General features: G+C 41.8%; 1 protein-coding gene across 1 annotated transcript in view; it reads right to left on the reverse strand.

Annotated features, from left to right (window-relative positions):
- CCDC40 (coiled-coil domain 40 molecular ruler complex subunit) overlaps window positions 1-15,161 on the reverse strand; it is a 107,356-nt gene that overhangs the window by 43,860 nt on the left and 48,335 nt on the right. Inside the window, exon 6 of the mRNA XM_078784153.1 lies at window positions 6,310-6,393. Within this exon, the coding sequence (XP_078640279.1) occupies window positions 6,310-6,393 (84 nt within the window). The remainder of the gene's footprint in view (window positions 1-6,309; window positions 6,394-15,161) is intronic.

The raw sequence follows: 15,161 nt of genomic DNA on the forward strand, positions 1-15,161 counted from the left end.
AGGAGATACCGTGACCGAGAGCATCATGTGTTTGAAAAGATTGAAACTCGGATATCGAGCACGGACCACGAGGTGTTTTTTCTTTTTTCTTAATCTCGGTTTCAGTGAACTTTTGCTCTGTGCTCACGTGTACTGTACCTGTACCTGTAATGGTACGTCAGAGGATGGCACCTGTTGTCATCATATTAAGTGCAAGATGTTCTGCATCGTAAGTTGGTACACCGTGGTCTTTCGGCGGTGTTTAAGCCGGCCGTCTTGGCTTCTGTCACCATTGACATTGAGTCTTTCGATGTAGGTAGGTCGTTGTGTGCCGGTGCCTTGGCCGAATTCCTTCATTGCTGCATTGTTAGCTCACCTGGTTTTTTATACCACATCTTTGGTTATCGGACCAGCGAATGACGTCATCTCCTCCAAAGTATGGCTTATTCTCACTTGTCTTGGACGATCTTCTACTTCTAGCCTTCCACCGTGCATTTGGTGTCCACTGTACTTACTGTACAGTGCCTGGTAAAATTGATGTAATGGGTTTTTGACCGTCAACGCCATGAACCGTCATGAACCGTCATGAACCGTCAACCGCCATGAACCGCCATGAACCGTCAACGCCATGAACCGCTAACACTCAAAAGCCCATTTATCGCGCCTTATAAAGCAAAACGCAAACCGAAAGCCATGCCTCTCAAGCGAGGCGTGCTTCCGTGGTCACGTGATCCACAGGTGCAGCTCATTATACCCGCACGCGCGACACGCTTTGGCGGTCACGTGACCAGCCACTCTGGAGGCGGGGATCCCCGCCGATGACGTCACCGGCTGGAGCAAGGAGATTCCTCGCTCATGTATTTCGACGATTGCGTGTTTTATATCCAAGCAGAGATGCTTTCACGGCAAGATAACCGCGTGACCGGAACCGGAAGCCACAACCGGAAAATTCAAAAAAATAAATTTTTTGAGCTCGTACATCGGATCTCGGCTCGTATCCCAAAGCAACAAACCGCCCGAGCGACGGCTCGTATCCCGAAAAACTCGTACGTTGGGGCACTCGTAAGCCGAGGTACCACTGTATATATATATATATATATATATATATATATATATATATATATATATATATATATATATCTATCTATCTATCTATCTATATATATATATATATATATATCAGGGGTCCCAGCCACTTTGATTGACAAAATAATAGGAAAAATAGGAATTCTGATCACAAAAAATAGGAGTTTAATAGGAAAAAACTAGGAAGTAATAGCACAGATTTCAGCATTGGAACAACATCGGTAGCTTTATTGCTGCAAGATTTATGCAAATACATGTACATGTATGGGCATGGACACACCCCCAATGAACTTGGGCCCACCCGTCTTAACATCGACAACAAAAACTTTGACTTCTTCTTTTTGGCAGCCACCATGGACTCTATCAAAGTCTGCTTTTTCTTCTCCACTTTTCTCTGCGCCTCCCTGGTTTCCACCATACGAGTCTGTGTCTCTTGAATCTTTTTCTGAGCAGACTCAAGCATGGCCTGAGCTACTGCAATTTCAGTCATGTCACCTTTCTTAAGCGCCACCTTAAGCTTTTTATTTGCTTGATCAAGCAGACTGTTGCTAACAGTCAGTGACATCTGCTGAGATGACTCTTTTGCTGCCAGAGATTTCTCTGTTTTCTTCAAGTCCTCGCTTTTACGAGACAGCTCCGCTGCCTTCTCTACAGCAATCTTAGCTGTTCTCTCTCTTTCTTCTTTCTCTTGCCTGGTTTTCTCCCTGGCTTTCTGTTCATCTTCCTTGGCTTTTCGTTCTTCTTCAAGTCTCTGCATATAGTGCATGTGAGCAGAACGTCCTAACGAGAGGAGTCCCTTTGTGACTGGGACCATTTCGGGCCGGTCACCATACAATCTCATGCCATCCATTGTTGCACGGAGACCATTGATTGATGCCTCGCTCAGACTAACTCTCTCCTTGGTGACACTTTTCCCACTGATTGAGAACGCGCGTTCCACGTCACTGTTTCCGTGAGACAGTGCAAGGACAATCCTTATCATTTGTCTCACTTGGGGGAATTTACAGTTTCCCGTACAGCCTTTTAAAGCCAACACTTTTCCCCAGTAACTGTCCACTCTCTTCATGCAGACTTCTTCTTCATTCTCCTGTGTTTCCTGGGACCAGTCAGTAGGAATGGCTTCCTCTTGGTACACCTTCCATTCATCTGCAATGCTGTCACTGTCAATATTCCTCTTCAGCTGTCTGGACAGGCTCTTGGCTGATTCAAGAGACCATGCAGCAGTCCTGTTTTGTGGCTGCAGACATCTGGCATTCTTCAGGATTTTGTTTGTCAATGGAAGCTTCTTTTGTAGGTGTACTATGGCTGCCTGGTAGCACTTCCTCATCCCAAGATACATCCTTTCCCTCTCAGAGACTTTCAACTTAGCGATACACCGTCGGGTATCCTCTCCCACACCCATGGATTCATTCTCCAGCTGGTTTGCAACAATGGAAACATCAAGGTTTGAGATGTCTTTCACAGCATCAACTGAAGGAGTCTTCATAATTCTTCTGATCAGTTTTTTGAGCAGGTCATGGAGTTTGTCATATAGAATGTGCACAAGTGGTTGCTCTGACTGGAAGAAGGTGAGGAACTCTGCAAATGTTGCTGCCAAGAACTTCAGGAAATGCAGTTGAGCTTTTATTTCCGGTCGCTGTAGTTCTGTTTTGATTCTTTTGTACCTGGGTTTAAACATGTCCTTTGGCTGCTGCTTTGGAAGAAATACCAAGAAATACTCTTTGAGAGATTCCCAGATCTCTATCAGCCGCTCCACTGCAGGTCCCAGTGTAAACCACCTGCACTCGACATGCTTCAAAGGCTTTTTTGGAACAGCACCCAATTTATGCTGAATGTCTTGAAAATCAACAGATCTAGCAGCAGAGCCTTTGAACCAGTAGAAAATGTCCACTGCAAGCTCAGTTAGGTTTCCACAGTACTCTGCAAGTCCTTTGGCAAAAGCATTGTGTACTGTATGGAGAGTACATGTCCCTACATCAAGGAGACCAGGGCCCCTGTTGTCGAGAATGGCTTTGTCAATCTGTCTCCACACAGTGGTGCTCACATTAGGCCCATCACTGCCGAGCATGATAATATCCTGAAGCTGCAGTTTCGATTCATCCAAGGCAGAGATTATTTTCCTGGACAAATCTTCTCCAGTTGCATGACCCATGAGGTAAGTTTTGAGGTGAAATACTAATATCTGTTCCTCGGCATCAGACCAATACCGTACACGGATTTCTAGTTGCTTCAAGTTCTGTTTATTGGTGGTTTCATCATACATGAGGCTGAAGCCAGAAGCTGAATTCTTAACATCAGTGACTATCATGTCCTGAAAATAAGGACCTGTGGCTTCGCTAATGAGATATGAAACTTTCGATGAGCTCATTGAGAAACCATCCGGGATAACACCAGGAAACATTGCCTGCAGAAGATCCTTCAAACCGTCACAGGAAGAGTAGCTCAGATTCGAACGAACAACTTTCAATGTCCATAGAAGTTCTGCTTTTGTAATAGCGTCTTTTTTGGACATACAGACTAAAGCTGCACGACTTGGCTCATCTGTAGAAGCTGACCCTGATGCTGAAGCAGATGAAGTTGATGGTTGAACGAATGTCAGCAACGTCTGTGACCCACCCAGCAGTTCCTTCACACGCTTCAGGTGCCCTTTGTTTTGGGCATGTTGTGTCAGTTGTTTCACACCCTGATTGTCACACCTCACTTCCGAATGGCACAACGAGCAGTAAGCTGAGAACACTGAGGACTTGCTAGGCTGACACCAGTCAGAAAGCCTACATCCATGTCCACTTTTCAACCACTCTGGGTTAAATTTAGTTCTCCCACCAGGCATTATACTGCTGGGAGTATACCTGTCAAAAAGAAAACAAATATGAGATAAGATTAAATGAATTAGCATAGAAAATCCTAACCTGTTAACGCATGAAGTGGAAAGAACTGTGAACCAAACAGTTTTTTTTTTCAAAACTGAAACATAAGTTAGTAAAATAATGAGAACAAACAAAGTAATTTAAAGGCAAATCAACAAATTTCTTACCGGTCTGCAGATTATACCTGAAACAAGAAAGATGATAAATAACATGTCCTAACATGTTTACCACCCGATAATTGCATTTTCTCCACTGCTGAATAGCTTGAACACTAATCTGAGTTCAAGCTAAGCGATGACAATTCAATTATGTATCTTTACCTTCGCAAAAGCGGAAGGTTATGTTTTGATCGCTGTGTATTTATTTGTATGTCTGTGTGTGTGTGTGTGTGTATGTTATTCGCATAACTCAAAAAGTATTCAACCGAATTGCATGAAATTTGGTGGGATGATTGGTTATTATACGGGACACATTTGATTAGATTTTGGGAGCAATCGGGTCAAAGGTCAAGGTCAAGGTCACGAAAAGGTCCAAATCGTATTTTTATTTGTCATAACTCGGTCAATTCTTATCCGATTTGCATGAAATCAGCACCAAACTGTTCACTGTTCTGTTCCCTACACTCCCATGCCAAGTACAGGACAGTAGCTGCGGCGAAGGTATGCGCTCTACCGAGTGCCCGTTCTAGTTGGTATTGTTGTTGTACTATCTTCAGAAGATTATGAAACAACAAGACTTTAACAGTCTTTATTGTTTTTTGTTTGTTACCTTCGCAAAAGCGGAAGGTTATGTTTTGATCGCTGTGTATTTATTTGTATGTCTGTGTGTGTGTGTGTGTGTGTATGTTATTCGCATAACTCAAAAAGTATTCAACCGATTCGCATGAAATTTGGTGGGATGATAGGTTATTATCCGGGAACCATTTGATTAGATTTTGGAATCGATCGGGTCAAAGGTCAAGGTCAAGGTCATGAAAAGGTCAAAATCGTCTTTTTACCATAGCGTGGTCAATTTGTGTCCAATTTGTATGAAACTAATGCCAAAATGCTTTGCTACACAGATCTTGTAGTCTTTTATTTTGGCAACAAAAGTAGCTGCGGCGAAGGTATGCGCTCTACCGAGTGCCCGTTCTAGTTTGTTTTTTTATTGTCCTACATTGCTTGCATTACCTATTGTGCAGCATTGCGTATGTAAATTTTAATTCTACTGTAATTTTGTTAAAAGCTGAATATGCAACTACCACACGAAAGTATACAGAATTAAGTTGTAATCCCTATTTTGTGTCGTGGTCCTTCTTTATTATCTGCAATTAAATGATGAAATGTGTGAATTGTCGATTGAATTAGTTCTTTGCCAAATACTATTCGTTTTAGGCAAAATACAATCTCATTGTAATAAGCGAAAGATTGAGTTAAACATGTAGTATCAAATGTCAATGTTTAGCAAATTAGTAGAAAAGTTCAATTAGGGAAAGGTTGTTAGTAATAACTGAATAACCGCAAAGTTCACAGTTGGTTTTGTTACTCTAAGTAAAGTACAAACCTTAAAAATTGAGCTCAGCTGAACTTTTGAAATAAGACAAAGGACAATGATAATGGTCAAGGTATCATTCAGTCATTCTTCACAAAGTATATGAGATAATCCAAGAGAAATGCGTGATAAACATAGTTATATTATTTTCATCTCATTTTATCTTTTATAATTCTGTTACTGAATAGCATGAAGCACGAATCATAAAGGTAAAACAATTGTTTGGAAGGATATACTTAATATTAGGACAAAGTCAAAAATAACAATAACATAATATACATAAGATATACATATCATTTCCAGTCGAGATCAATAACAACACGTACTTTACACCATGGTGTAAACGACATGCCTCCACTTCGTACAGTATTTATTTGTGACGTCATCACTGCATACTCAATTTTTCCTCAACACTGCACTTTGTTGAGTCCTCAAAAATGCACTCACCACTTGTGAAATCGATCGAACAAACGGTTTTCGAGAAAAAGACAAAGAGACATATGTTCTTCGGGGATTTGAGCTTAAAGTCGTTTTGGAAATTTGTCTTGCGATTATGGACCCAGAAAGCAATTCCATGGCTGACGATTGGTATAGGAATGTCTGTTCTGACGCTTAGATACAGAAATTCTACTAATTAATATATCAATTTAAATTTTGGAACATTGAGGGTTAAAAAATAGGAAAAATAGGAATTTCCACCAAAAAATAGGAGATTTATAGGATCCTATTAAAAAGTAGGAATAAATAGGAAAAATAGGAGGGCTGGGACCCCTGATATATATATATACATATATATATATATATATATATATATATATATATATTTCATATGCTCTGTCCAACTCACCAACTCCTTGATCACAAGATCCAGTTGCTCCACCTGTTTTGTCAGATGACTTCTTAGGGCGACTTGGAAGCGCTTCATCAGGGGCTAATGAGAAAGGATAGGAATTTTCCAGATCGAGATTAGTACCGTAATCAAAGGGAGAACATGACAATAAATGAAAAGTATATAACATTGGTACATTGGCAATATACAAGTTGTGTCAACATTGTGATGGACTCATTTTCTTGTTGTGTTATGCCTCTGGATAACTCACTGTCGTTACTCTAATTACATAAATAAAATGCCAAAGTAACATATTAAAGATTAGTTTCATTATATTTCTTGATTCACATGTGCAAGTAAATATTGAAATAAATGTATCAACATGTCAGTTTAAGTATTGCAATGCAATTAACAAACAATTCAATAAAAACGTTACAAAGGAACAATCAAACGTCTTTGAGTGATATAGTGTGAGGACGTTCTGATATAATCATTCACTCAACAAGTTAAGTATATGATGTCTACTATATTACTTAATATTATGAGCTCAGCTGGAAGATAGTTCCGAGGTGCTTATGGGATGGCGCATTGTCCGTCCGTCAGTCTGTCAGTGCGTCAGTCCAGAAACACTTGCAACTTCTTCTCCGAAACTGCTGATAGGATTGTGACCAAACTTGGCTAAAATTATACTTAGTGTGGTGCAACTCAAGATTGTTCAGGGCATTAAAAAAAAATCGGGGTCTCATGCAGTGTACGGGTGTTGGGGTGGGAGAGGGTTTGATCCCCGTAAAGTAGGTATTGTAGCGGCTACCGCTGGGTTTTCACAATCGCCTTGCACCTATCAAGGACGCGGAGCGATCACCATGCCGGGCTCGTCCAGGACGCCCGGGCAGGCCCGCGCTCAACTTGCCAGGCCTCGGTCGGGACGCCCGGGCATGCCCGGGCATGCCCGGGCAGGCTCGCCCTCAACTTGCCAGGCCGCAGCCAGGACGCTGGGCCACGCCCCCTCTCGCCTTTCCTGGGCAAACGCTCCGGGATAATATGTATATATATTGCTGCCCGATAAACGGGCTTTTCAGAGTGCCTGAGTGTTTGGTTTGATTAAAGCAACTCGGATGAATTCCAGCTTTTTGTCGCGTCCATTCTTCCGATCGACGTGGGAGCCCCAGCTCCTTCAGTATTTACTTTCTTCTCTGAAACTACACACACAATTTTGATGAAACTTGATCACAACCTTCACCACCCGAGATGTACCAAAATTTGTCCACGGCATTACAAAAATAGGGGTGTAAGGGGGTCAGCGTCAATGTTCTTAAATTATTTGTTCTCATCATACTTTATATTTTCAAATCAGTGATCAGCCGATTTGTTTTTGCGTCCTGGTCTCCTGACAAGACATACTCTCACAACAATGGGGTAGTGGTTAGAGTGTCCACCCTGAGTGTGGGAGGTGGGTGGTTCGTAACACCAGCTGAGTCATACCAAAGACTTTAAAAATAGTACAGTCGTGGCCAAAAACATTGGTATCTTCACACTTTTTTCAAATAACTCAGAATTTTCTCTAAAAATAAGTTGAAATTGACAAATGTTTGTGGTATCCACAATTATTTATTTCACTGTTAATATTACAGAACCTTTGTTTTTGATTCAGAACTTAATATATCCTTTTAAATCAGAAAATAAAAATAAATGACATTGACAAAATTATTGACACCCTCGACTTAATATTTGGTAGCACACCTTTGGACAAAATAACTGCAGTCAAGCGCTTCCTATAGCCATGAAGGAGCTTCCTACACCTCTCTATACAGGCAGTTTGGCCCACTCTTCTTGTGCAAACTGCTCCAGTTCTCCTAGATTTGAAGGGTGCCTTCTCCCAACTGCTGTTTTCAGATCTCCCACAGGTGTTTAATGGGATTTAGATCTGGACTCATTGCTGGGCACTTCAGAACAGTCCAGCGTTTTGTCTTGAACAATTCATGGGTGCTTTTTGAAGTGTGTTTGGGGTCATTGTCCTGCTGCAAGACCCATGACTTTCCACGGAGACCCAGCTTTCTGACACTGTGTTGAACATTGCGCTCCAAAATGCCTTGGTAATCTCCTGATTTCATGATGCCACGCACACATTCAAGGTACCCAGTGCCAGAGGCAGCACAGCAACCCCAAAACATCACTGAACCGACTGTGGGGAAAGTGTTATTTTCTTTGAAGGCTTCATTTTGTTTTCCATAAACAAAGAGATGATGTGCTTTACCAAAAAGCTCTCATTTGGTCTCATCTGTCCACAAAATCCCAGAAGGATTTTGGCTTGTGCAGGTGTGTTTTGGCAAACTTTAGTTGGGCTTTCTTCTGTCTCTCTCTCAGCAGTGGGGTCCTCCTGGGTCTCCTACCACAGAACCCCCCTTTCATTGATTTGGCGACGGAAGGTGCGAGTTGAAACTCTTGTACCATGTGTCTGAAGGTCAGCTTGAATCTGTTTGGCAGTTGATCCACCATTCGAACAATCCTTCGCTGCAATCTTCGATCAAGTTTTCTTTTGCGGCCACGTCCAGAGAGGTTGGTTACAGTGCCATGGCCTTTAACTTCCTGATAACATTGCATACAGTGGACACAGGAACATCAAGGTCTCTGGAGATGGATTTGCAGCCTTGAGATTGTCCATGCTTGGCTACATTCTTATGTCTGACTTCTTCAGACAAAACTCTGGTTTTCTTTCTTTTCTCCATGCTCATTGTGGTACACAGTGACACAAAACAGCAGAATGACTCCTTTTCTCTGTTCAAACTGGTTGAATGAGTGATTTTAATATTGCAGCCACCTGCAACTCACCACATGTGAGTTCAATTCCAAAGTAAAGGAGAATCCACCTGTTTGAAATATAATTATTTCTAACAACTTCTAGAAGGTGCCAATAATATTGTCTGGGCCATTTTAGGATTTCGGTGTGGAATAAACTTAGATTTAGTAATTTTTTCAGCTTTTTTGTTTTGTTCCACTGAAAACCAAAGAAATACATATGTGGATACCAAAAGATTCTTTAATTTCAACAATTTTCTTGAAGAAATTGTGCATTATTTGAAAAAAGTGCAAAGTTGCCAATATTTTTGGCCACGACTGTACATGCTGCTTTCTTGCTTGATGCTCAGCATTTAAAAAGGCCAGAGCACGGGCAAACAACCATAGGTTGGTAATAATAGTGCAGAATTTGATGGGCCTAATAGCATCCTCTTCTAAGTTCCTTGTAAATGTGCAATTCACACCATCTGGCCTTTGCTCGACTCATAAAAATCTCCGTGGGCAGGCAGGATGTTCTAGATTATTAGAGGTATCTGCACTCACCTTTGAATTGTCTAGCCTGGGTTCGAATCCGACCCAGTTATAAACTGTCATCCTGGTATGTCACATGCAGGACGATTTATCAATGTGAGCCCTCCATAAGTAGAACATGAAGCTAGAGGACCTGTCTGCCAGCATTGGTCGTCACTTGATGTTAAAGATCACATGGTGTCTTTCGTGAAGAGTATACGAGTTATCACGGGCAGTCTGAACAAATTCCAAATTTCTTCCCTGACTAACTGATGGGAAGGCAATAGCAAAACACACAGCATCAACTTTGCCAAGAATCTGCTTCGGCAGCACAAACACCCTGTCAAGAGCATGATGCATCAAAGATGAGGACGATGAAAGCTCTCCAATGCCCTCTACGTCCCACCTTTCGCCCAAGAATAAGTTATCGACTAAAGCTCTGTTCCTCTTTCGCCATTTAGTGGAATGCTGGAATAAGTTGATCTATTCGGAAAGAAAATATCTCAGACAGGACAGCTTCAATAACTAGCTATTGCATCACAGACCTTACACAACAATAACAACCAAGAAGCTTTTCGATCCTAAAAAAAAAAAAAATTGTTGTAGAGTAAGGCTCCATCCACTGTCTTGTCGAAATTCAGATTTTCTTTCTGTACATGGATAAGGATGACAGCTCGTAGCCTTGTTAATGACTCTCAGAAATCTGAGCTGAAGTTTGAAATACCTGAGTGATGATCGAATTAATGAAGTTACAAGGCAAGCTCTTATGCAAGGCTCAAACAAGAAATACATTTACAAACAGAGGTTTAACCGGATAAATGCAGGGCCATGTACGATTGCACGAGTGGTTATAAACAGTGTATTGGGTGTTGTATGTGGCTGGTGTCTGGGTTGGTGGTGACCAAGCAGGAGGACGGAAGGAGGGATCTTCCCCGCGTTAAATGCTTAGAAGTGGCACGCCAAAGGCCTTTGGTAGGTGGGTTGAGGAAAGGAACTTCTTTGGAGGATTTGTCATAGGGTGGGGGATTTGTTGAAGAAGGTTGGTCATGTTTGTGGAGTTGGTTTTCGGTCGGTGCAGTTGTCCGTGGGGGTGCAGAGGGTATGGGTGACGATGTCAGTGCAGAGTGTGCTGTCGACGGTGGGATGCAGAGAGAGGGGGGGGGGAGATGAACTGAGTGCGACGAGTGTAGATGTCAGCCTCGGCATGGTGAGTACGGGTGGGAGTGTGGGTGACTGTGGGGTTGTGGCATGTATGAGTGGGTGTGCGGCGTGTAGTGACTACGCTGGTGCTTTCGGAGATATAGAGGTGCAAATTATTTCGCTTTTTCCAAGATGGCCCCCGTACCACGTGACATATGATGTCATAATTATCATTAAAAATTCTACAGGTGGAGGTGCACCTATGGTGAACATTATCCGTCAATCTGACCAACCGTTGCAGAAAAATCATATAAATTCTGTGCAGACAAACAGACAAACTAGAAATCGGTCAGAGACCGAGGACTTGCCGGAATGTACTTTTTTTAATGACCTTGAGTTTGACCTTTCAAGGTCACTCAAAGTCAAAGGTCATGGTGCCAAATGAAATGTCGTATGTGACTTCCTATATGTCAGTACCAGTAAGTGTATGCATATCTCTTGTACTTTTAGAGTTATAGTGGTTTGAAATATATTTTAAATGAAAACTCGACCCCCCCCTGATTTCACGTTTTGGGTGACCTTGAGCTTGACCTTGGGCCTAGAGTTAAAAACAAATTGGGCACAGTCTGTTCCAGGGCAAGGCAAATATGTGTGTAAAGTATGGCGATGCTATGTGCAATGATGTAGACGTAGTACTGCACACAAACAGACAAAAAAAACAGACAGACAGACAGACAGACAAACCAACAAACCAACATACTTGCCGGAATCTTTTCCGGCAAGTAATGAAAAATCACTCATAGAGCGACACATGGCAAAAGAGAACAAAGCAGAATGTCACTCAGTAGAGCATCCTTTTGACCTCACAAATAATTGGTGGTTGAATTCAGTTAGCAGATATGAAAATCCTATTAAAATTTCAAGTCAATCAGATGAAAATTGAGGATTTTAGAAATTGTTGTTGACTTTTTGGCCGATGGTGATCTCAAAAATAGTTGGTGGTTGAATTCAGTTTGCTGATATGTAAATCCCATTCAAATTTCAAGTGAATCAGATGGAAATTGAGGATTTTAGAAATTTGATAAAGAGCAGTTGACCTTTGGCCTATGTTGACCTTCTGGCCTATGTTGATCTCAAAAATAGTACGTGGTTGAATTCAGTTTGCTGATATGAAAATCCCATTCAAATTCCCAGTCAATCAGATGAAAATTGAGGATTTTAGAAATTTGAAATTGTTGTTGACCTTCGGCCTATGTTGACCTTGTGACTTATGTTGACCTCAAAAATAGTTGGTGGTTGAATTCCGTTAGCCGATATGTAAATCCTATTCAAATTTCAAGTGCATCGGATGAAAATTGAGGATTTTAGAAATCCACAAAAAAGTGGTTGACCTTTGGCCTATGTTGACCTTTTGACCTCAAAAATATATAGGATTTTGTCGGACCACGAACTCTACCATTTGGCGAAGTTTTGTGAAGATCGGTTTCAAATTGTGACCTGTAGGCAAGTATAAGTGTGCGGACAGACAGACAAACACACAAACACACAAACACACACACACACACACACACACACACACACACACACACACACACACACACACACACACACACACACACACACACACACACACACAAACCTGAGTGATCAACATACTTGTCAAAAAATTAAGTACTAACGCTTACGTACTCTCGAAATATGAGTACATCTATTAATTACGCACTATAGAAATGTGATTACATATAATAAGTATGCACTATAGAAATGTGAGTACATATAATAAGTATGCACTATCGAAATGTGAGTACATAAATAATTATGTACTATCGAAATGTGAGTACATTTAACAATTATGTACTATCGAAATGTGAGTACATAAATAATTATGTACTATCGAAATGTGAGTACATTTAACAATTAAGTGCTATAGAAATGCGAGTACATAAATAATTATGTGCTATCGAAATGTGAGTACATTTAACAATTATGTACTATCGAAATGTGAGTACACAAATAATTATGTACTATCGAAATGTGAGTACATTTAACAATTATGTACTATCGAAATGTGAGTACATAGTAGCAAAAGCACAGGAGGCATGTAGGGAAATGTTCGGAGAACGCTTGGATTCGGAAGAGGGTCAGAGAGCGGTATTCAGGATTGCAAAGCAGATAGCGAAAGAGAGGTCTGATGTGATGGGGGTGAGTTGCTTGAAGGATGAAGTGGGACAAATCGTTGTGGACCCAGATGGAATTAAAGGAAGATGGAAAAGATATATGGAAATGCTGTTGAATGCAGAGAATGAATGGGATGGCAATATAGTATAGAGAGTAACCCAGTTTTAGGACCGGCAGAGAAGATAACCGAGAAGGAAGTTGAGGAAGCGATAAAAGCAATGAAGAGTAGAAAAGCGGGAGGGCCGACGGGAGTTGTGGGAGATATGTTGAAGGCAGCGGGAAATTGGGGTGTGAAGAGAATGACAGAGATCTGCAATCTGGTGGTGAAAGAAGGCCGCATTTCAGTGCATTGGGAACTGAGTACCCTCATCCCTCTATACAAGGGGAAAGGTGACCCTCTCGACTGTGGCTCGTATCGAGCGATAAAGTTATAGTCCAAGCCATTTAGCCCAAATATGGGGCCAGATAGGAAAAAACTGCAACACTACATATCAGTGCGAAATTGTATGCAGTAATATATACCATATAACATATCAAAAGTCTAAAGCTCTAAAAATATGGGGTGTCTGTCAAAATCACTGGTACATGGACCCCCCTTTTCATCCTTTTGCGGTACGATTTGTTCACATTTTGCGATACATTCCGAGCACATGGTATATAATTATACTTTTAATATCAGGAATTACAGCATGTTACAGCCCCAGTACGGCCCGTACGGAACAAAAAAATAAGCACGTAAACAAAATTCCCAATAGCTAAATACTGATCACTGATATGCAAATACATGAATCACTTGTCATGACTGTTTCAGAATTATGGCACATTTTGTTGATTAAAATCACAGACTCATAATAAAATCACATATAGAGAAACTAATAATGCTGACTCATAAAATACTGTCGGAAGTCAAGGATTCGCTTAAAAGTAAAAAAATGTCCACAATTAACTAATTCAGCTGCATGTAACGGTCTATAACAACAGTCCACTACCTAATCATCATTTTCCTCGTCATCGTCGTCGCTGAAACTGTCCAGGACGGAGTTGGTGCAGCCAGATCCACGGCACTGACCACAAGCAGGAGAACACTCCAAGTTGTTCTTGCGGCATGTACACCGTGCGGAACCACAATCGGTCGAACAGTTGCACCGGATAACATTCAACAAATCCTGAGGTGCTGGAGGGAGGTCGGTCATAACAGGAACAAGATTGCCGTCGCTCATTCTCCAGCCCCAATCCACTGGTTGTAGGCTGTTGTTTCCTTTCCACTGCTGTATTTGCAGATACACCCGTCTGCTGTGATATCTCGCTGCAGCAGATGTGGGCGGTAAGGTCTGTGGGAGTATCTTTGAAGTCTTGACTGCGACCTGTTCACAAAACCGCTTGTACCTGAGGGAATCCAAACTTTCATCAGGTTTACCCTTGTAGAGACACACGAGTGCTATCTCTCCTGCAGCCTCGACCACATCTGGTGATGCATCCTCAGCCAAGAACTGTTGGGATTGAGTTTGGAAGAGTGTACTCATCATGAATTTCTTCAGTGACGCTCCTTTGCCAAGGCCGTACAGTCGAGACGTCGTGTCACATCCCAATACTGCGTGTATGAATAGGATGCTTTCACACACAGCTGGACCTAGCTGACGTTTCATGGACTTCACATTCCAGATGTGGTTTGGTTTTGTAGTGGATTTTGCCTGACTATACATAAACAAGTCGTGTGCTTCTAGGTTTGCGTAGAAGCAGAGTAGGACGATCAGATCTGTGTCTTCTCCTATAAGGGCTGTGTTCCTCATGTTCGCCGAACTGACTGCGGTCTGGACGATTAGCAGGTCAGCATCTTCCTGGGAATGATGGGTCTGGCATCCAGAAAGCCGGAGGTATCTGCTCAACATGTTGATGAAGTTCTGTTTGTTGTTGAGGTTTCCCAGGAAGATGTCTTTCTTCATGGTCAACTTCATGTCATCAGTGAAAGTCACTTCTGGTCCACCTCTACCTGCTGCTCGCCTCTGGTGGGTCATGTGCTTGGTTGATTGACCAAGATATCCATCAAATATTACGATGGCCTTTCCGTACTTTCTTGTAACATAGTCACAGTGGAGCATGCAGATCTCTCGATATGTTGGTGAACCACGTGGCCATGGTATACGGTGCAGCAGACTTCCACCATCCAAGACATACTGGATTTCGCTGATTGACTCTATGGTACCTGGTTCAAGTTTAGACCAGATAGCATCTCCGAGTACGGACTT

Source organism: Myxine glutinosa, chromosome 1, assembly GCF_964187855.1.
Source record: "Myxine glutinosa chromosome 1, kmMyxGlut1.1, whole genome shotgun sequence".
Lineage (NCBI taxonomy): Eukaryota > Metazoa > Chordata > Myxini > Myxiniformes > Myxinidae > Myxine > Myxine glutinosa.